Here is an 18,548-nt window from a genome sequence, read left to right as displayed (position 1 = left end):
TCCAAGGAAATTCTCTCAATGTTAACAGTCAACTATTTTATCTGCTCATTAACTACGACTGTCGAAAAATACAGGGAATAAGTGCAGATTTAGCGGAAGCAGCCAAGAATTTGGAGCCTCCGTGAAAATGAGGTCACAGTTTGACAAAAGCAGAGCTGCTGTATTCACTTAGTGCTTTTAGGTGCCTGGTGTAGGGGCTTCCCCATCGATGGAGGGGGTTGGTAGAAGACAGGAAAAGTAGAAAGAAAGTAACAAAGGGGGAGTGGAGGCTATACTCCAAGGAGGAACAAGTCTGATGCCAGCAGGCGCCCGTTTGGAGAGCATCACATGCTTCTCAGTTCAATTTCCCCAAAAGATAAACAAACCCCCACACGTCTGTTGAACTGCGTTTCTTCATTTGTTGCTTGAACAGTTTACCTGCTTGTTCTTGTACTTCTTAAGGTAACGCGGCGAGACCAGGCATTCTGGGTTGATATCCGTGGTGATCGGCTCGATGAACTGAGGGTCGGGGTTCATGTGCTGCATTTTCAGGAAGGACAGAATATTTTGGACCTCCAGGTTGTACGAGCTGTCGGCCATGGTCTTCCCTTTGGACGCCAACCGACATGCAGCCATCCAGTGAGCATACTGTTTCTCCTGAAGTGAAAAATTCAAAAGATGGTAAAAGCATCTAAAGAGGAAAAACTCCAGAACGGGTTGAAGATTACCGTGTCACACCGAAGCCAGATCTCATTCATCCCATCAGCCACAGGGATCAGCAGCTTGATGTTAAATTTCTGACCTGAGATATTAACATCTGGCGTCACCTCACAACCTACACACAACAGGCCACGGCACAGAAGGAGAAGGTCAAAAGGTCGCTCTGACTCTTTAGACACACCACCAAAGATAACATATACTCAGCAAATAAATAAAGGGTCACATTCCACCATGACATGACATTTTGTGGGGATTTTGTTCATAAGTGGATGTCCCAGCACCTCTGAGGTTCATCTGGTAAGAAGGTGTCCCATGAGCCTCCTCTTTACTCTTGTAACAGGAAATTGTGATGTCCTTGAATGTGCACCAGTACTGCTTGTAGCCCTTTAGTGTCAACTTTTTGGGCCTGGAGGAGTGAGGAGATTAAAAAAACATAAGGCCAGAATTCAGATGGAAATCCACTTCTGCTGTTTTTTATGCTGAGAAACATGGACAGAGCAGGAGGAGAGACTTTAGGAAGAGAAGCAGAAAGTGGGAAATTGTGAAGTGCAAAGTCGGCAAGAGGAAAAAAAAAAACGAGCCAGCATTGTTCAACATGGTTACAAAGAAAAGGCCTCTTGATATTAAAGTTTATGACATTCATTTTATGGGACAAACACACCAGGAGTCACCCATCTGTCAGCAAAGTCAGCAAAGAAAAACATTGTTTTAAAGTCTGTTTGGTCCAACGCTCTGAAGAGCCAAAGCCAAACCTCCCTCCCAAAAAGAAGTAAACAGGCACAAAACAAAAAGATGAAGAAATATGACTGTGGTTCTAAATTTCACTACCCTTTTTTTTTTTTTTTTAAATTTGAGTCGTTTGTAAACACGCACATCCAGCTGTTTATATTTCTCATTAAGTTATGTGGGATAAATTAGTTGTGAAAGTTTACTTACTTGAAAACTTTGACATAATCTGCGAGCTCAGGAATCGAGGTGATGTCCCCCTGAGGAGCAAAGGAAAAGTTCAAATCCAGCTATTTTGTGTTTCATTGTTGCCCTGCAGCATTTGCTTAACATTTTTTCAAAGTAGTTTTCTAAAATCATTTTCCTACGATCAACCAAGTCAAAAAAGCATGTCAGTAGTGCAGAAACTGTAAACCCATCTCTTCCAACCTAATCAGATTAGATGAGAAACTCTCAAATGTTTTACTTTCAAAGACTCTGAAAGACTGTGGACATTTAGGGTCCAGCTAAATACAAGAATCTTCAGACAGACATGAAACAAAAGCATATCAACTATTTAAAAAAATGAAACAAGAACTCCAAGTTCTGACAGAAAGATGGAGAAAACCCGTTTTGTGTCCTAAAACAATACAAGAAACCTGGCGATGATATCAGAACAGACATACCAGTGTGTTGGAGGTTTTCCCTCCTTCCAAAGTGATCTCCAGATCAGAGAGAGCGGCGTCAACCTCATCCACCTCCTTCTCACTGTTATTCATATGGTTGTCCGTTGACATGATTGACAGCTTGTTGATGTGATACTGAGAAACAAAAAAAAAACACCACAAAAACAGGGGGTAAACTCCTCTCAAAGACATTAATGCCTAAATAAGAACAACAATAAATCAGCATTTCATTCCATCCTTAATATGGGAGAAAAGAGTATAAAACAAAACAAACAAAACAACATTTAAGGAAGTTTAGAGACGCATTAGATGAATAGAGATTTCTGAAAACTCTGGATAACTAAACATCGAAGTTTACAAGTTTGCTGATATCTGTAAAGGTTTGCTGTGTACCACTGATACAAAAAACATCTCCTCATAAAGGAAAAGTGCTCCACTTTAAGGTAAAATGGGGCTTATATTGACATGTTTGAGGGCGGCAGTGGCTCAGGCGGTTGAGCAGGTCGTCCAATAATAGAACGGTCGGCAGTTCAATCCCTGCTCCCCCCAGCCAACTGTTGTTGTGTCCTTGGGCAAGACACTTTACCTCCCTGCCTCCAGTGCAGCTCCACTGGTGTGTGAATGTGTATAAATGATCCCGGTGATGGTCAGAGGGGCCGTAGGCGCGAACTGGCAGCCATGTCTCTGTCAGTCTGCCCCAGGGCAGCTGTGGCCACATTAGTAGCTTACCATCACCAAGTATGAATGAGGAGTGAATGAATAATGGACACACTGTAAGCGCTTTGAGCGTCTGGAAAAGCGCAGATAAATCCAATCCATTGTTATAATTATTATTGTTATGTTCGACTATTTAGTTGTGGAGAAATATTATGAACAGAAAAAACGAGGATAAAAACAGTTTTGCAACCTGGGAATTCTACAAAAAAAAACTATACAAATGTACTTTTCCTGGATATCAGGATTGGTTTAAAGGCGGGGCATAAGAGACACTTTACTGTCAATATATAAACACTAATTCATCAGGATACTGTAATTACAGAACACCGTACTCTGAGCCACACGCACTAAATAGAGCTTGTTGACAAATGATATTTATAACACCAACTCATCACCAGCATATGAATGAACAGCTGTGGAGAGAGTGAATGGACCAGAGCAGCCTATGAGAGGATAGCTGTACTCTGACGTTACTTCCACAAGGACGGACATAGACTTCCTGTTTTTTTTATTAGATACAATGAGGTCAACCACTATTGTTGCTTGATTACTTCAACCCTGCGAAGTGAAACTTCCTGGTGAACACAAGGTGACACCCTGTAGCAGCGCACTTGATGTGGATGTCTGTCTTTATTTAGACCCTTTTATACCTCAACACTGAAACCTTAGCCAAAATCTGAGCTCGTCCTGCTCACTAAAACCCCAGACACTACTGACCTGCTCTCAGAGAGGTAGCAACAGCGCTGTCACCACTCTGATCGAGGATGGGCATGTCTTCAAACACACATAAATGATGTGGTAACACGTATCTGAAAACTCAGAGTGATATAGATTTTAAAGGAATCCGAGACTCCAAGACCGTTTCTCATGTTGTGGGTGGTCTGGACTGAAGCTTGGGGTCCTACACCCCAAGATGCTCTATAATTACCCACAGCGTGGGGACAGCGTGGCGTCCTAAGGTCTTGGCACCCAATTTATGAGGTTCAGAAATAGCAGGAACCCTACCCCAACAGTAGATGGAACAAAGTGAAGTCGCTGAGGGGTTAACATCTGTATATCATGTCCACTGACAAACACTTCAGTGTCCGTCCTTCTGAACTGTTTTTTTCTAATGAAAACGGATATGAAGACCTCACACCCCTTCTCCTGATCTGCCTTTAAAATGATTTTTTTTTTTTCATTCACTTAAGATTCAAAGAATAAACGTATTATTCATTATTCAAAAAAATATAGGATTTTTAATAATAGCCACTTATTTTTCCTTACAACAGACGAAATTGTGGCTTTGCAGAAGTAGTAGGAAACCAATTGAGACTCGTCAAAACGCCTAAAAAAACAGTATTTTTTATTATTTAACATAAGAATGGCTGAAGAATGAAGAATCTTATCAAACACATAGTCCACCTACCTGCAGGGCAGCAAACATCATCATTTCCTCCTCTGTGCACTCAATTTCTTCCAGAAGGATGGCCCACTTTGCCTGCTCATACAGCTGGTTTACACGAATGGCATCATACTGAGGACAAAAGTCACAGAAGCTTATTCTAAATGTGTCAAGAAAATAACTTTCAAATATATGCTTTGACGGAAAACTCAGGGGGGGCTATGCGTTTATAAGGACATACCTTTGGGTTGAGGTCAAAGAAACTGTGGTATTTAAACCTCAGCAGCAGCACTTCATTCTCCTTTACGTCCTGCTCCATGAGAGACCTGGATGAGTCCATCCATCTGTACGGACAGAAGTTAGATTATGAAGAAATGGAAACTCCGTACTACAAAATGTAGTCAAAACTCTCACCCTTGATTGATTTTTGCTTTATCCAACAGAGACTGGGGCTTGTAGAGTTTGACCAGTATGTCTGGTGAGGAAATTGGTTGGCTGACAGCGAGGATGCTGGGATTGCCCTCAGATAGTGGGCTGTCCCCAAACCAGGCTGAGGTGGGAGATAGTGGGCTTCCATCCCTGGAGTCATACGTGGGGGTCATGGTCTTACTATATAATCCTGGACTTGAGTAGATGCTCCCTGAAAAGGAAACACCCGTTAAGTCTTGATTTTTTAAGAAAAAAACTAAGTTAATAAAACGCACATTAAAACAATTATAATACTTTTTTTTTACAAAAATCTAGTAAAGTGTTGTTTTTTTCACAAACATGTCAATATAACAAAGCAACAAGGTAAAAACAAGAGATAAAAAGTTTTCTAAAAGCACACACACTTGCATCCAAGCCACACTAGCCAGTGATCAACATGAAGTAACTACAAGCTCTGCAAACTTCCCGTCTGTCCTCCAGTTGATAACAAAGCTAGTGTGGATTAGCATTTAAATGACAAACAATATGATCAAGGTCATTCAAAAAACCTGCATGAAGTCACTGCACACAGCAAAGTATGGCATCACATAACCAAAGGAGAGGATGAATGCAATGATACAGCGCAATAAACGTTCAAGGGTCCAAGTACCAAAATTAAATTTTTTGATGTTGGCATGAATTCATATTCAACTTTGGATTTTGGCCCTTGACCCACCAAACACGAGTGACTCAGTTTGCATTTCCTGTTGGTTGGCCTTGAAGGCTATTTTTCACTGCATCCTCCTCCATTCCTGTCCCTCCTCTGGAAGACCTAGGTCAAGAAGCAACTCTGGGATAAACCACTAATTCCCCTTTGAAATAAGGAAGTGGGCCTGGTTTGTAGAAGTGACTGTGAGAGTTTAAGTTTGTGTTTGTGAGCTGGGGTCATGAGAACAGGGTGCAGGCTATGGCCACCCATTCCACATGGGGGAGGGTGTTATCCAGTGTTTCCTTCAGGGATCTTTCTCCCCATACCGAGTTCATTAGGTCAGGGAGAGTTCCTTGCATCTCCCATAGGCCTTTAGAGGAATCTCAAAAATCCAAAGAAACCACACAGAAGGTGAAAGCTGACAGTCCATTGAGAAAAACAAAAAAACATTAGGCTTCCTCAGTCATGTTTATTAAACCTCCACTGCAGAAATAATAAATATTAAGTCGATTAATTAAAATATTAAATATAATTAAAATATTAAATATTATCAATAACAAAAAGAAATTCAAAACGTTGTCAATAAATAAAAATGAAAGAAATATTCCTTTAGAATTCAAATCTAAGTAGGCCTGTTAGATGAAGCTTGTAGATTTCAGGATATGCATGTAATCTCTATATAAACAACTGTTGAAAGAAAGGAAAACAATAGATCAACTATTAGTCACAACTTCATTCTGACATAACTCTACTATTTTAGGAAAAGTCTAAAAAGTGATTTGGTATCAGCTGGCCTGGAGTAGCTTTTAAAAAATGTGCTTTAAGGTCATTTCTAATGGATGTGTACACATTTATCATGCGACCACAAACATCAGCTGACTTTCTGAGAAGCAGTCAGGTGGTTCTGCTGCCAGCCTAAAGATTAGGGATGTCATGTGACTTTGGCACATTAGCTATCAGGGGGTGGGGGTAACGAGACAAGGGTGAGAAAGAACAGCTTAAGAGAGGAGGACAGAGGTTAAAGGACGGCTTACCTTTGACAGGTCCGATGTAAATTATTTCAGAGGCTAGAAAGAAACAATTGGAAAGGAAAAGACAGGAAAGAAATGGAGGGAATAACAAACAGCATCAGACAAAGAGGTTGGAGACACAAAAACTCTCAGTGGCTGCGTTTACATGGACAAAATGAATCGGAATAAACGCCTGATCAGGATAAAAATGTGTCATGTAAACACACCGTTCGGAATACTCTGACCCAATTATTCGGATCAAAATTTCCTTTCGATTGAGATAGCTGGTGTATGCTGATTGTTGATCTGATAGTGGTGCATGTAAACAATTAATTCCAATTGTGGGTCACTCCTGCATTGGCTTTTACGTCATGTGTAGACGGCAACATGACCGGCAGGCTGGTTCACATGATTGAAGTGTGTCTCTGAGCAGAGCAGCCGGACTCCAAGATTCGAGTATCTCAAGCAGGGGAGGGTGCTTTGTTGTGGCATGCGCTCCGGAGGAGGCTTCGGACCGCAGTCTACTCAGGAGAACTGTGTCTCCAACCAGAGTAGCGGCTTTGGGACGGTATGTGAGCTGGCAGAGGGGGCTATTGAATGTGGAAACGCCGCTCCGCAGAGTCCTGAGAAACCGGGACAACAATTATGTGAATTTGTGTTTCCAATCATGTCCAGACAAAAGAAAGGCTGATGTTATTCCCATTATTATTCCCATTATTCCTTGGCTGCACATATATTTATGTGCAGCCAAGATGCACATTGCAGCATTGACCGCATGGATTTTATAGAAAATTATGAGCAAACGGGAAATTAATAATAAGCATAATAATAATGGCACTTTTAGAAGATCATCTCACTCTATGCTGCAGCTTTGTTTGTTTATAACGGAACTCACTGTTTCTTCTTTTACAGTCGTTTCCTGTAATTTAGATAGTACTGTACATAACAAAATGATTTATTCCGATTCCGATCAAAAGTGTGGCGTATGTAAATGTTTGATATAATCAGATAAGGTTTTTCTGGACCCATGTAAACAGGTCAATTATAATCCGATCAAAGACATTTTGCACATGTAACCGCAGCTTGTGACAGATAGAAATAAGAAAGATAAAAGTTAGGGAATTCATTTTAGGGAATCCACAAAGATGGCAGAAAGAGCTTCAGAGTAGATAACGTTTTTTTTTTACTGTGTTGCAGCAGGATATCCCTCTGGCATGACCAATTATGTTCTAATAAACCATTCACTTCTAAACAACCAACATACACTCAAAATCTCTGTTCAGCATTTCCTTGCTGTTCACATGTCAAGATACTTATTTTCTTCAAATAAAGCTAGCATCAGACAGAACTTCCAGGTTTTCAGTTCCAACAAAGGATTAGTCAACAAAAAAATAAAATAACGTGAAAGAAAAATGCATTGGTTTTGAAAGTCTAATTCGAAAAAGTTGAAGACTATCGTCTTTTTATTTGAAAAAGGAGCGTTTCTCCATCTTTGTCAAGGGAGAATATGTCAACCTCTGAATCTGAAATTCTTTATAATGGATGCTAGTCTCAATTTTAACACCTGATGACACTACTGAGAAGAAACTTTCATCTTCCGTGCTCAAGTTTTTTGTTTTCCTTAGTCAGCTGATAGAGGTCCTTAGTCAGCTGATAGAGGTCCTTGTATAAATTGACACATGAAACGAGTAGTTTGTGGTTTATCATGCCGTTCTGCCTGAAAATGTGTAGGGAGAATCACATGCATTAAGTTGTGGTTTTTAGCTTTGGCTTTTAGGCCCCTGAACTCCCTTAATCTTACCACAGAATTGAGTACTATGGATGTGAAAAGACCAAAACTATTTGTTATTTCACATAGGAGTTATACATTCCCTTTTTCATGATCAGTGATGATGAGATAGTATATGCTCACGTGGATAGTCATGACTCTTTTGGTAGACGCACCATTTTTTAAACCTAATCCAAATTTCCGTTATTAGTCATTTTTGAAATAGGCTGTTCGGAAAATCCTGCAGTTGTATATTAATTTTGTTTGAGTGCAGTGCTGTTTATACTTTCATTTATGTGATCATAAGCCGGCCGATGAAAACAAGAAAAAGTTACTTTAGGACCATGGTCAGCAACCTTTTTTAGCCCACATACCAGCTTGATGCTTCACAATATTTTCAAAGACCGACCTGTACGAGGCTGAAGTGGATGTCTGGTTTTTATTTATTTATTTTTGTAGCTTCCACTAATCTCTCTGTAAAATATCAGCAGCTGCTTTTAACCGTATTTGATCACTAGCTTTTTACGTAGGAACCACTAAAATGTGATTATAGATGTTCACTTAATCCATAACTGTCAAAGTGGACGCTACAGAATCGGACACCAATTTCAGCCTCGTCTGACTTTAAGGTGCAACAGTAAATGCAAAACTTTAATTAGGTATTAAGTGTATGTCTTATAAGTATCTGCTTGTCTGCATATGGTTAAAGATGAACTCAAAGTGGCAAAACAAAAATACTACTAGTCTGATTGCATCTGTTCCTCGCTGTTGGACCTTGTGATTTCCATCAGGCGACAATGGGCCAAGAGGCCAGCCCTTCCCCACTAGGGACAGAATAACCTCTTACAATTTGGTCATGAAACAGACTCACTGACTGCAACATGTGATGTGATAGAAGAACATCGGGGACACATGAAGGCGCATTTATTACACACGGAGATTGGTAACAGTAAACAGATTCTGCACATTCCAGTTATAGGAATGTTTCTCAGCACCACCTAATGGTATGACCGCATTTACCAACATTTAGAGAAGCCCAGCTTTTCCACATCAATCGAAGTGGCACACCCTTAATGATGTAACTATCTTTGTAATTATTGCTGTTGTGAAGTGAATAGCTTTCTCCGACATTTAGTACTTATTCCATCTAATTAAATAGACAAATGATGTGCGTGTGGAGTAAATGTCTTCCTTGACTGCAAAAGCGATTCTCCTTAAATTAAACACAGATTTGTCAGCCAAGCATAGTTAAGCATTGAGAAAACTGCATTTCAAGGAGACTATTGATGCACAGGTCCCCATTCACCAAGTCTTATATATACAGTTTGATGATAAGTCCTGGGTGGTTTACCGTGTATTGTTCAGCTTCTTCTCTCCTTATGCGGTATTAACGCCATTAAGGAAGGCCGTGATAACTGCACTTGTGTTGCACTTGTGATGCCTGGTTCAGTTTTAAAATGGCAGTGTGACCAGCTATGTGTGGAATTTCAAAGATTCCTTCCTAGGTCTCTCTGCCAAAGGACTGGAGTCAATGGTTGTTGACTCCATGCAGGCCTCAACCTCACACACTCTCATTTGGTCACTGGAAGCCGAGTGCAACAATCTTGAGTTAACTTGGTGGTTTCCCAACCACCAGAGGAGTGAACCCAACACAGCATGGAATATGCTGAAATGACGAAGGGAGGAAATCTGAATAGGATTTTGATTTTAAAATCTAATTTTAAAGAAGTTCAATGCAACATACCTACTTAAAAAGTACAAGAGAACATAAGCAGAATGCATAATGCACATGATGCATTAAGTACATTCCAGGCTAAATTCGTGAATTTGACGATTTTGGTCAAAATATGAAGAACTATAATCAGATCAGAAAGTGTGGTCTGTTCTCTGCATCTCTTTTGCGTTTTCTCCATTTCTGTTTTTCATCCATCATGAGAGCCACACTGTTTTTGTTTAAAACATCACATGCAGAGTATAAAAGATATTGAAAAAACGATTTCAAAGATAAATCTGTTTGGATGTAACAGCTTTAAAGTGGTGCTGCTGAGAAGAAACCGTTTTCCAGCTTTTTTTTGTCACGTGTGCAACATTCCAGACATAACTAGTTTAAAATACTTGCATCCAGTTGATAATTCATCCAAAAAGAGAAATCATGACAGAAGAAAACCATCTATACTAGATGTGGTTTCCCAAACTAAACCAAATAAAATGTTAGCATGGCTTTGATTTGTGCCTTTGGTGCATTGACATTTTTCTAAAATAATAATTATTTTACACCTCAGTTTAGATTTCTAGTTTTCATTTTTTCTTACACAAATCTCCAGGACCATTTTTACAGGACTGGTTCAGACTGTAAGAGCTCAAAGGTTCGGTGGTCCTGGAGGTAACTGGTAGTATACATTTTACATGGAAAGCAGTGTCATTCTACAGACATATAAGATTAAAGGGGGCATTTTGATAAGATGGAAATCTGATCTGGTGCCTGTCGGATGTCTTATATCTTTATATTAGAAACAGACTCCATTTCTGTATGCTGATCTCATGCTGGGTTTTTCTGCTGTTTCTAAACTCAAGCAATTCTCCAGAATAGATTTGGTAAAATTCAGCCCACTAAATATAACTCATTCTTTTTGTCCAAAGGTTTAAAAATGTTTATATGATGTAATGAAAATGTGATCTTAAAATTCCAGAATAATGAATTTTCTTAAATCATCATGTTCTTAAATTATTTTTAACAAGCAATCTACCTGATCCTGGAGTCAGCAGTGGACCCTCAAGCTCCAGATCATCCTCCTCTGCCTCTTCTAACTTTTTCTTTTTCTTCTTCGGATCCCGGGGTTTGCGCAGTAGAGACAGCTCCTCTGGGTGCCGGATATCTAACAGGGATGAGACAACAAGAACATTGGCTTGATGTCATTTAAACAACTTGTATATCACCCAAACAATCATTTAAATGTCACAAACCAATAAAACAAAAAACCATTTGTGTTTTTTTCCCTACAAGCTACACTTAAACCACTGGAATTTCAACTGTTCACTTTTGAAAATGGTAAAACTAAAACAGTATAAATGTATGACGGGGAAAGAAAGAATGAAGAAAGTAAAGACGGTAGCTGTGGAGCCATTCTATGTGCATGCAACACATTCTGTGCATGCAAGGGGTGGAAAATTGCAAATCCCTCTCTTCTGGCCCCAAAAACCTCGCCTTAGCTGTAAGCCTGAACTGATGCAACCCAGACAGAGTATCAGTGGGGTTTTTTTTGTTTTTACACAAATTCCTTTTAAAGTACAAAAAAAACAATACATACTTTGACTGTATGTGTGCAAAATCACAGAGTAAACATCAGACACTAGAAAGATTCTAATGACTTGAACAGCAGCGCTCCCCCTCGCTTCTCTCAGGTTCTTTTCTCTCCATCCTGTGGCCTTAAAGCTCAGGGAGACATCACTCACCAGCAGCTATGATGGAGGAGGTGAAGCAGCCAAAATGGCTCAGAAGCAGCAGAATATGAAAACGTAAACTGATTTGATTTTCATATAAGATTAAACTAAAAACCCAAAGATATCCACCGATATCAGATACCAAATTTATAATATTTTAGCTGCAAAAAATGTTTTTCCTTTTAGAAAAATCCAACCTCGTCACTTTTTGTGGCTGGTGGTTTGAAAATGGTGTTACCAGCTATTGGTGGAGGTGGCAGAAGGTGTTAAGAAGAGCACACACAGGAGGGTCAAGAGAACATCTTGACTTGGTGAGAAAGTTTGTTTGGTTTGAGTAACTAAAGCATAAGCATTCCAGGGATTTTAAGAACTACCAGATGGAAGCTGAGCCTCGCTTTGCCTCCCTCCTTCCTCATTCTTGCTGTGCTGCAGCAGAGAAGCGCAGTCCTCGTGCCCTTATACAGCCATGTGAGTTCTAGGCCTGCTGCTGATCTTCAGTCGCACTGAGCAAAGTGAGGAGGCCAACAGGCACAGTGAAGTGTATATGACTGTGACTGCCAGTCCTGGTGACAGACTGCAGACGCATGTAGTGTTTTACTACAACATCTCTGCATCTGTTTAACTCTGATAATCACAACGTGGACTCATGTGTAAAATATTACAAATCTACTGTGCAAAGCGAGTTGATTCATGAGGCATCTTGAAAAAGCACAAACCTCCCTCCCTAAAATGATATTTTAATACATCAGCTGTTCAGAATATTAATTTTTTCATTGTGATTTATGATCAAAGCTTCAGAGCAGCTCTACCACCTAATAAAAAAAGAAAAGGTGTGTTAAAATGAATACATAATACATAGACATACATACATAGTTTAACATGTATGCTTTAAGTGCTACCAAAAGCAATCTATTAAAGTTTGATGTTAACCACCTCTGACAAGTGGGTAGAAATGCTATGAAAAAAATACATAAATAACCTGACTTCAGTATTTTCAGAAACAAAACAAAAACTTGTGAGTTTAGCTGGTCCCAGAAATATAGGCATTTACTGGTCGGCTAAAATCAGCATCTAATCTCATCCAGACAGCTACATGAGGGTAATTTTTAGAAGTAGGAAGTTTACTTTGACACTTAGCAGTTGAAGGTAAAAATATACATAAACGATGAAATGGGCAGAATTAAAGGCAGAACATTAAACCCAAAGCCAACTGGGACACAGTTAAAAACATCAAGCAAAACAACTTTTTAAGACAGCAAAAGCTTCATTTCATTGTTAGAAGTTTAGTAGTCAGATTCTTTTCTGCTGCAAAATGCTGTTTTTCCAAATCTTTAAGTCTACAAGTTTTTGTGGAATAGTGTCAGGAGGAGGTGTGACTGATGGTCACTTGGGTTTATTTCCATTAGCAGAAAGGACACGTAGACAATAAGACCTCATCCTCCATCTTTCAGACTTGTGGCAGTTACCAGGCCTGTAGCCAAAGGAGAGGAGCTGACTGGAAGCCAGCTGGATTTGGGAGATCTACTCCTTGGAACAGATGATTCATTGCAGTGAGTTAGTAAAGTCCATCCACAAAGAATCTAACACAGTCATAGTCTAAATTTATAAACTAACATGTAACCTAGAACCACTGAAAAAGTATTTCTATAAAAAAAAAAGACAAACACTTCAGAACCCTCAACACTCCAAAATGAAGAGGTGTACTTAAGACTGCGAAACTGACTTATATAGTAGACCAATTCACCACAAGTTTACACAAATGACCAACAACTACAGCGGTGTGTTTAAAAAAAAAAACAAAAAAAAACCTGAGGTCATGAAAGCTCACTGACAGAGCCTTTTTTCCCCCTCGTTTTGAGAACGCAAGAAAACAATTTCATTGGCTAAAAGGACAAAGCTACCTCCCTTCATCCACCAGACGGGGCTAAAAATGTCTAAAATGCCACTTAGGAAAGACAATAATGTACCTTAATTTAGAAGCTAGGGCTAAAGCCAAACCAAAGGCCTCCCATGTTTTGACAAGAGATCACTCAGTCAAGGAGCCTACTGATGATGGGCCATAAATCTGCTCCACCAAAACGACAGAGTATTAAAAAAGGTCACTGGAGGATGAAGAGCTTGTACCAGACGCTCTCCTGAGTATCAACTCATCCCCCTGTGCTCACTCCAGTCTACTTCATTTCCTTCTCTAATTTCCACAGTTATCTAATTGATTCACAGTGAAGAGAAAGTACGCGTTCTGCCTCTGATAGGCCTCAGAAAATGATGCTTTGTCTGATTTACATAGTAGTAAAGGTCCATTTAAACATTACAGCTGAAAGGACCAGCCAGACTTTTGTTGCTTTTAAATGGTGGTTCACTACAGGAAGAAACTTTATTTTTACAACCCCTCAGACTCTTAGGTCCTTGGTCTCTTATTAGTGATTAGTGCGTTTTGTGTGTTGGCTTATAAGATTGGTTTAACAAGCTCCTCCATGCTGAGAAAGAATGCTTTCATGCAAAAATGCCTCATTTTAAAACGGTTTTAGTTTTTGTTACTGAAAATTAAACATTTTCAGATGCTTTTTTTTTCACTTTAAGAAACGATTATTTCGCATTATATTCAGTGTGTGAAGAAGTAATAACTCCCCATTAAAGAGCGTTTAAAACATTCCAGTGTCAAATGATGTTTTCTTATGACCAACATGTGAAAAACCCTGATATAAACCATGTCTATTTCCACAAGGCAAAGTAGCAAAGGATGCGAGAACAGATAAACAGACTTAGAGGTCAAAACGGGGGTGGAACCAAGAGATTTTCATATTTTACAGTACATCAACCTTAAACAGACTTTATTTCTCACCCCACTAGTCCACAAGCAATTTGTCTGAGTCTAAGAGCAGCTGCCTTGAATGTGGGAGAAGTTGCACAGACCATTTGTTTCATACTTAAGCCTTAGTGCTACATTAATTCCACTGTGCTTTAGAAGTTGATGCTCTCAATCATAATTGAATTATAGTATAATGTAGAAACCAGACATAACAGACATTGGAAGGATAACATAATGTTTGGTCACATTACAAAATAAAAGACAAGACTGCTGACAGCATATAATCCCTCACACTATAAAATGCACTGAAAGACCAAAAAAATGCTATGTCTGTGTGACAGCTGACCAAACCTCAACAGAGCTAACCACCCTGAAAAGAAAAACAAAAAACAAAATGAGATTTACAGAGACATGTGGACTTCCTGTTCAAAAAAAAAAAAAAGCAGTGAAGGGGGTTCTTCTCCAGCTTTCTTTTCCCTCATTTCCACTTCCCTTCCTGAACAGACACCACTAGGTCAGGACCTATCCCTTCCTGCTCTTCCAAATCTTCTATACTTTGCTCCCATCACACAGTAAATTGTAAAAAATAAAGTCCACAAATAAGGAAAATGCTTTTCAACTATACAGTAGGCCCACATAAAGTCAGTCTTTTAAACCAGCGTTTAGGAATGGGATGACAACATGTAGCCAAAAAGGGCCGTAATACGTTTAAGGATCAAACCAGGAACTTGAATATTGAAAAACCACCACTCCAACATCTGAGATTGTAATTAAAAACAGCTGTGCGCACACATGCACACACACACAAACATACACAAATAGTTAAAATTCTAACAAGCTAAAAAAAAAAAAAAAAAAAAATCTGAAATTTTTGAGGACCTTCAAAGTGTTTTATCAGCTAATCAACAAGGCATTTTTAAGCAGGCTGACAGCAAGACTGTTGAAGTAAATACAAAACAAGCAGCTAGTTTAGTCACAGAAGGGCTTGCATAGCCCCCCAAAACGTTAACCAAAAAAATGCATAAAAAAGAAAACCGTTGCTCCAGTCTGTGACTTGAGGTTTCACAAAGTCCTGTGACAAAAACACAACAGGTGTGCTGTGACTCTGTCCGATGGGAAGGGCTTTACGTGAGTGAGTGTGTGTGTGTGTGTGGGGGGGGGGGGGGGGGGTTTAAAAACCTGTAAGGGGTGTGGTTTGTGCTGTGGGAAAGTAGGGAAAAAGCAGGTCAGAGGTTGATGGGGTCCAGCATGTGACCTCAGACCCAGCTGTGGTGGGATTGCATGGAGCCAGCCCACAACCCCCATCTGTATATGCGAGACTTATTTAAATCAGGAACTTGACTGCATCAAGCCAAGGAGAGACTGCACCAATATAGTAAGACAAAGACGGAAAGCTAATCTCTGTCTACTAAACACTACTGAGAGACAGTTATCTCTTTAAATTCGATGACGAGTTCAGACTGGAGCAGCAGACAATGGCATGCACTAGACTATGTTTAATAAACAGAACAAATTGCCACATAAAAACAAAGAGAAAAGAGGACAGGATTAGCAAATGCATCAAGGGTCTCATTCACAACATTTCTAAGAATACAGTTACAAGGATGTTTGTGTTAAGCAGGAGCATGTCCAGTCTGGACTCACCATTCAGCGACTAAAATCAAAGCTTGAGGCTGAATCCAAATTGTTCCCCTACCTCTACAGCTTCTTCCTACCCCCCCCCCCCCCCCCCCCCCCCAATCGTGGGGGCATTTGGAGAGGACGAGTTGTCCGAAATAGTTTAAGGCAGGGGTCACCAACCCTGTGCCCGCAGGCGCCCATGCGCCCCCGAGCACCCCTTGTGGCGCCTGCAGGCAATGCTCCAAAAATAGCACTGCTCATAGAGCAAATCAATATCTTGTGGCGATCTGGGGGTTTGCTCCGCCTTCAGCTTTTAAGACTCATGGGAAGTGGGGAATCTCGGGTGTGTTAAATCGCTACACGTAGGGGTGGGGGAAGAATTCAGATTTGGCCTGAGATCAATATCTCTTTGCAGCTCAGTCACACTTCACCTTAAAATGACCGTTTTCCACAAGTCCATCAAATGCCCTTCTAAATACCCAAAGATGAATGGTTCCACTCACTGAATGTTTTGCAGATGTCGGACACAGCCTTGAAGACTCGGTCTGAGAAGTTCACCTTAACCTTCATGTGCTTCATGTTGGGCAGCTGAAGACGCAGCACTTTGTGTTGGGGGGTGAAGAGCAGCCTGGCATCAGCCTGGATGCCATACTTGTCCAACGTCCAGTGGGTTTTCAGCAACCATGTTTTCTTCTTCTCCCACCACAAGGCGTGGTCCGACCAGTCCTTCTTCACATCTGCGACATAGTGAGCAGATTAGCATGGATGAGTTTTGGTATTTCTTCATGAAAAAATATGGAACATGAAAAAAACAGCAGAGGAATGAAAACATTTAGTATTCTAGCATGTTATTTGTCTAAATGAGTATCCTGCCATAAACAAAGTAAGCGTATAAGAGTAGCAATCAGTGTCCATCGCATTATAACATACTAAGCTTAGGATTCAGTAACGCCTTCACAGAGCAGCAGACACATGCATGGACTTGGTCAAGCCGAAGGGAGTGATGAGAGGAGCGTGTGAAAGATGAGGCCATTTGTGTCACACTGTGGGAATATCAGGTTTACACTTCCCGACCTTCTTGAAAGTCTTTTTGTAGTCTTTTCAAGCAGACACAAAGCCCCCCCCCACAGACCTCACATACCTTCCAGGCTTTTGCTCTGTAAAGGCTCAGCGCCACACAGACAGACCTGTGATCTCATGGTGTATATGTGAGGCCTCAAGAAGCAAGAACAAAACCTTTGCTTTGCAGCTCACCTGGAGTGATGATCTATTTATTGTCAAATAACATTTTAAGAGGTATAACTCATATATAAAGAGGTATAACTCATTAGTAAAGGACTTTATAAAGATCATCTTACATTTTTTTGTTTCTTTTAAGTTTTGTTTTATTTTTAAGAAGTCATAGCTGCTTTGGTTGTGGAATAAATAAAAGTAAAATTGAATCTAGTAACAGAAGTTGAGGTTTTTTACTTGAATGTCGAGGTCAGATCTTTCTTGTTAAAGTTTTTAATAAAGTACTTCAATTGTTTCAACCAACAAAGCTTGTTTTTGCATCTGCAGTCGCTTATCCACAGCATCATTGAGTCACCATGGCCACAGAGGTCTAATATTTCTGTTATCTATAAATCAAACATTTTTTAAGACCTGCTTTATCTCCAGAACTGCAGCATCAGTGTTGGGGTCTAAAAGGGACATAACGTAATACAGAAATGCAGGTTTTAAACAGATATGGAAAAAAAAATTATAGGATGACGAAGCTGATATTTTTGACACAAAAATAGCAAAGAAATAAGAGTATAGATTCACTGGATGGAGATTTAACCTTCACAAGTTTAATGCTTGAATACAGTCCAAAGAAATAGTTACATACAATACGGTAAGCAAATTGGGAATACACAAAGTGAATTTGAGTGAATTTTAAGAATTAATCAATCGTATCAGGATTAAGAGTTTAGTGTTAATCCCAGCCTTGTTTTTCTAAAGTCTAGAAGAAAAAAAAGTTAACCAAACTTTATAAATGCTTTAAATTTAATCAGTTTGTATTTTAAATTGTGTGCATGTGTTTATATTTAGAAAGGCCATAGCACTATCTCCTTTAACGGTACATTGTGTGTTTTTATCAGTCGATATCCCCAAGAAGCATTCTGATGCAATTTGCATTATTTTTCTGTTCATTACTTTTGATCCCTGTAGTCTTTTACTCTGGAAACAAAAATAAACTAGACTTTTTTTGCCTTAAACTATTTGGAAAAATGAAAGATCTTCCAATTTCTATTTCTTAGTCTTGTGCACAATCACAGATGCTGCTGGAATCCATTGAAGTTACTAACAAGGCAAAGGTGGGGTACAACCTGGACAGCTTGCCGGTCCACTCCTGGGTTCTGCACACAATTTGGAATCTTTAATCAACCTATGATGTAGGTTTTTTTGACTGTGGGAGGAAGTCCTAGAGAAAACCCAGGCATGCATAGGGAGAAAATGCAAACTCCACAAAGAAAGAACCCAGCCAGTGCCAACCTTCTGTTACAGACTTAAGACATATTTTCAACAGAGGACATATCTGGATTATCTATGAACAAAGGCCTGAGAACT

General features: G+C 39.7%; 1 protein-coding gene across 8 annotated transcripts in view; it reads right to left on the bottom strand.

Moving 5' to 3' along the window:
- fermt2 (FERM domain containing kindlin 2) overlaps positions 1–18,548 on the bottom strand; it is a 38,037-nt gene that overhangs the window by 6,679 nt on the left and 12,810 nt on the right. For 4 of the 8 annotated variants that reach the window (XM_011490246.4, XM_011490247.4, XM_011490248.4 and 1 more), the window contains exons 3-13: positions 16,460–16,693; positions 10,834–10,962; positions 6,343–6,375; positions 4,606–4,831; positions 4,433–4,535; positions 4,216–4,323; positions 2,091–2,225; positions 1,636–1,685; positions 981–1,105; positions 708–814; positions 418–636 (exon numbers count right to left, since the gene is read on the bottom strand). In XM_011490246.4, the coding sequence (XP_011488548.1) occupies positions 418–636; positions 708–814; positions 981–1,105; positions 1,636–1,685; positions 2,091–2,225; positions 4,216–4,323; positions 4,433–4,535; positions 4,606–4,831; positions 6,343–6,375; positions 10,834–10,962; positions 16,460–16,693 (1,469 nt within the window). The remainder of the gene's footprint in view (positions 1–417; positions 637–707; positions 815–980; positions 1,106–1,635; positions 1,686–2,090; positions 2,226–4,215; positions 4,324–4,432; positions 4,536–4,605; positions 4,832–6,342; positions 6,376–10,833; positions 10,963–16,459; positions 16,694–18,548) is intronic. The other 4 variants (XM_011490249.4, XM_004082198.5, XM_078941079.1 and 1 more) reach the window with 1 other exon arrangement.

Source organism: Oryzias latipes, chromosome 22 (assembly GCF_053564925.1).
Source record: "Oryzias latipes strain Hd-rR chromosome 22, Olatipes_Hd-rR_3.1".
Taxonomy (NCBI): Eukaryota; Metazoa; Chordata; class Actinopteri; order Beloniformes; family Adrianichthyidae; genus Oryzias; species Oryzias latipes.
Note: the sequence above shows the minus strand (reverse complement) of the source record. Positions and strands in the feature narration are given on the sequence as shown.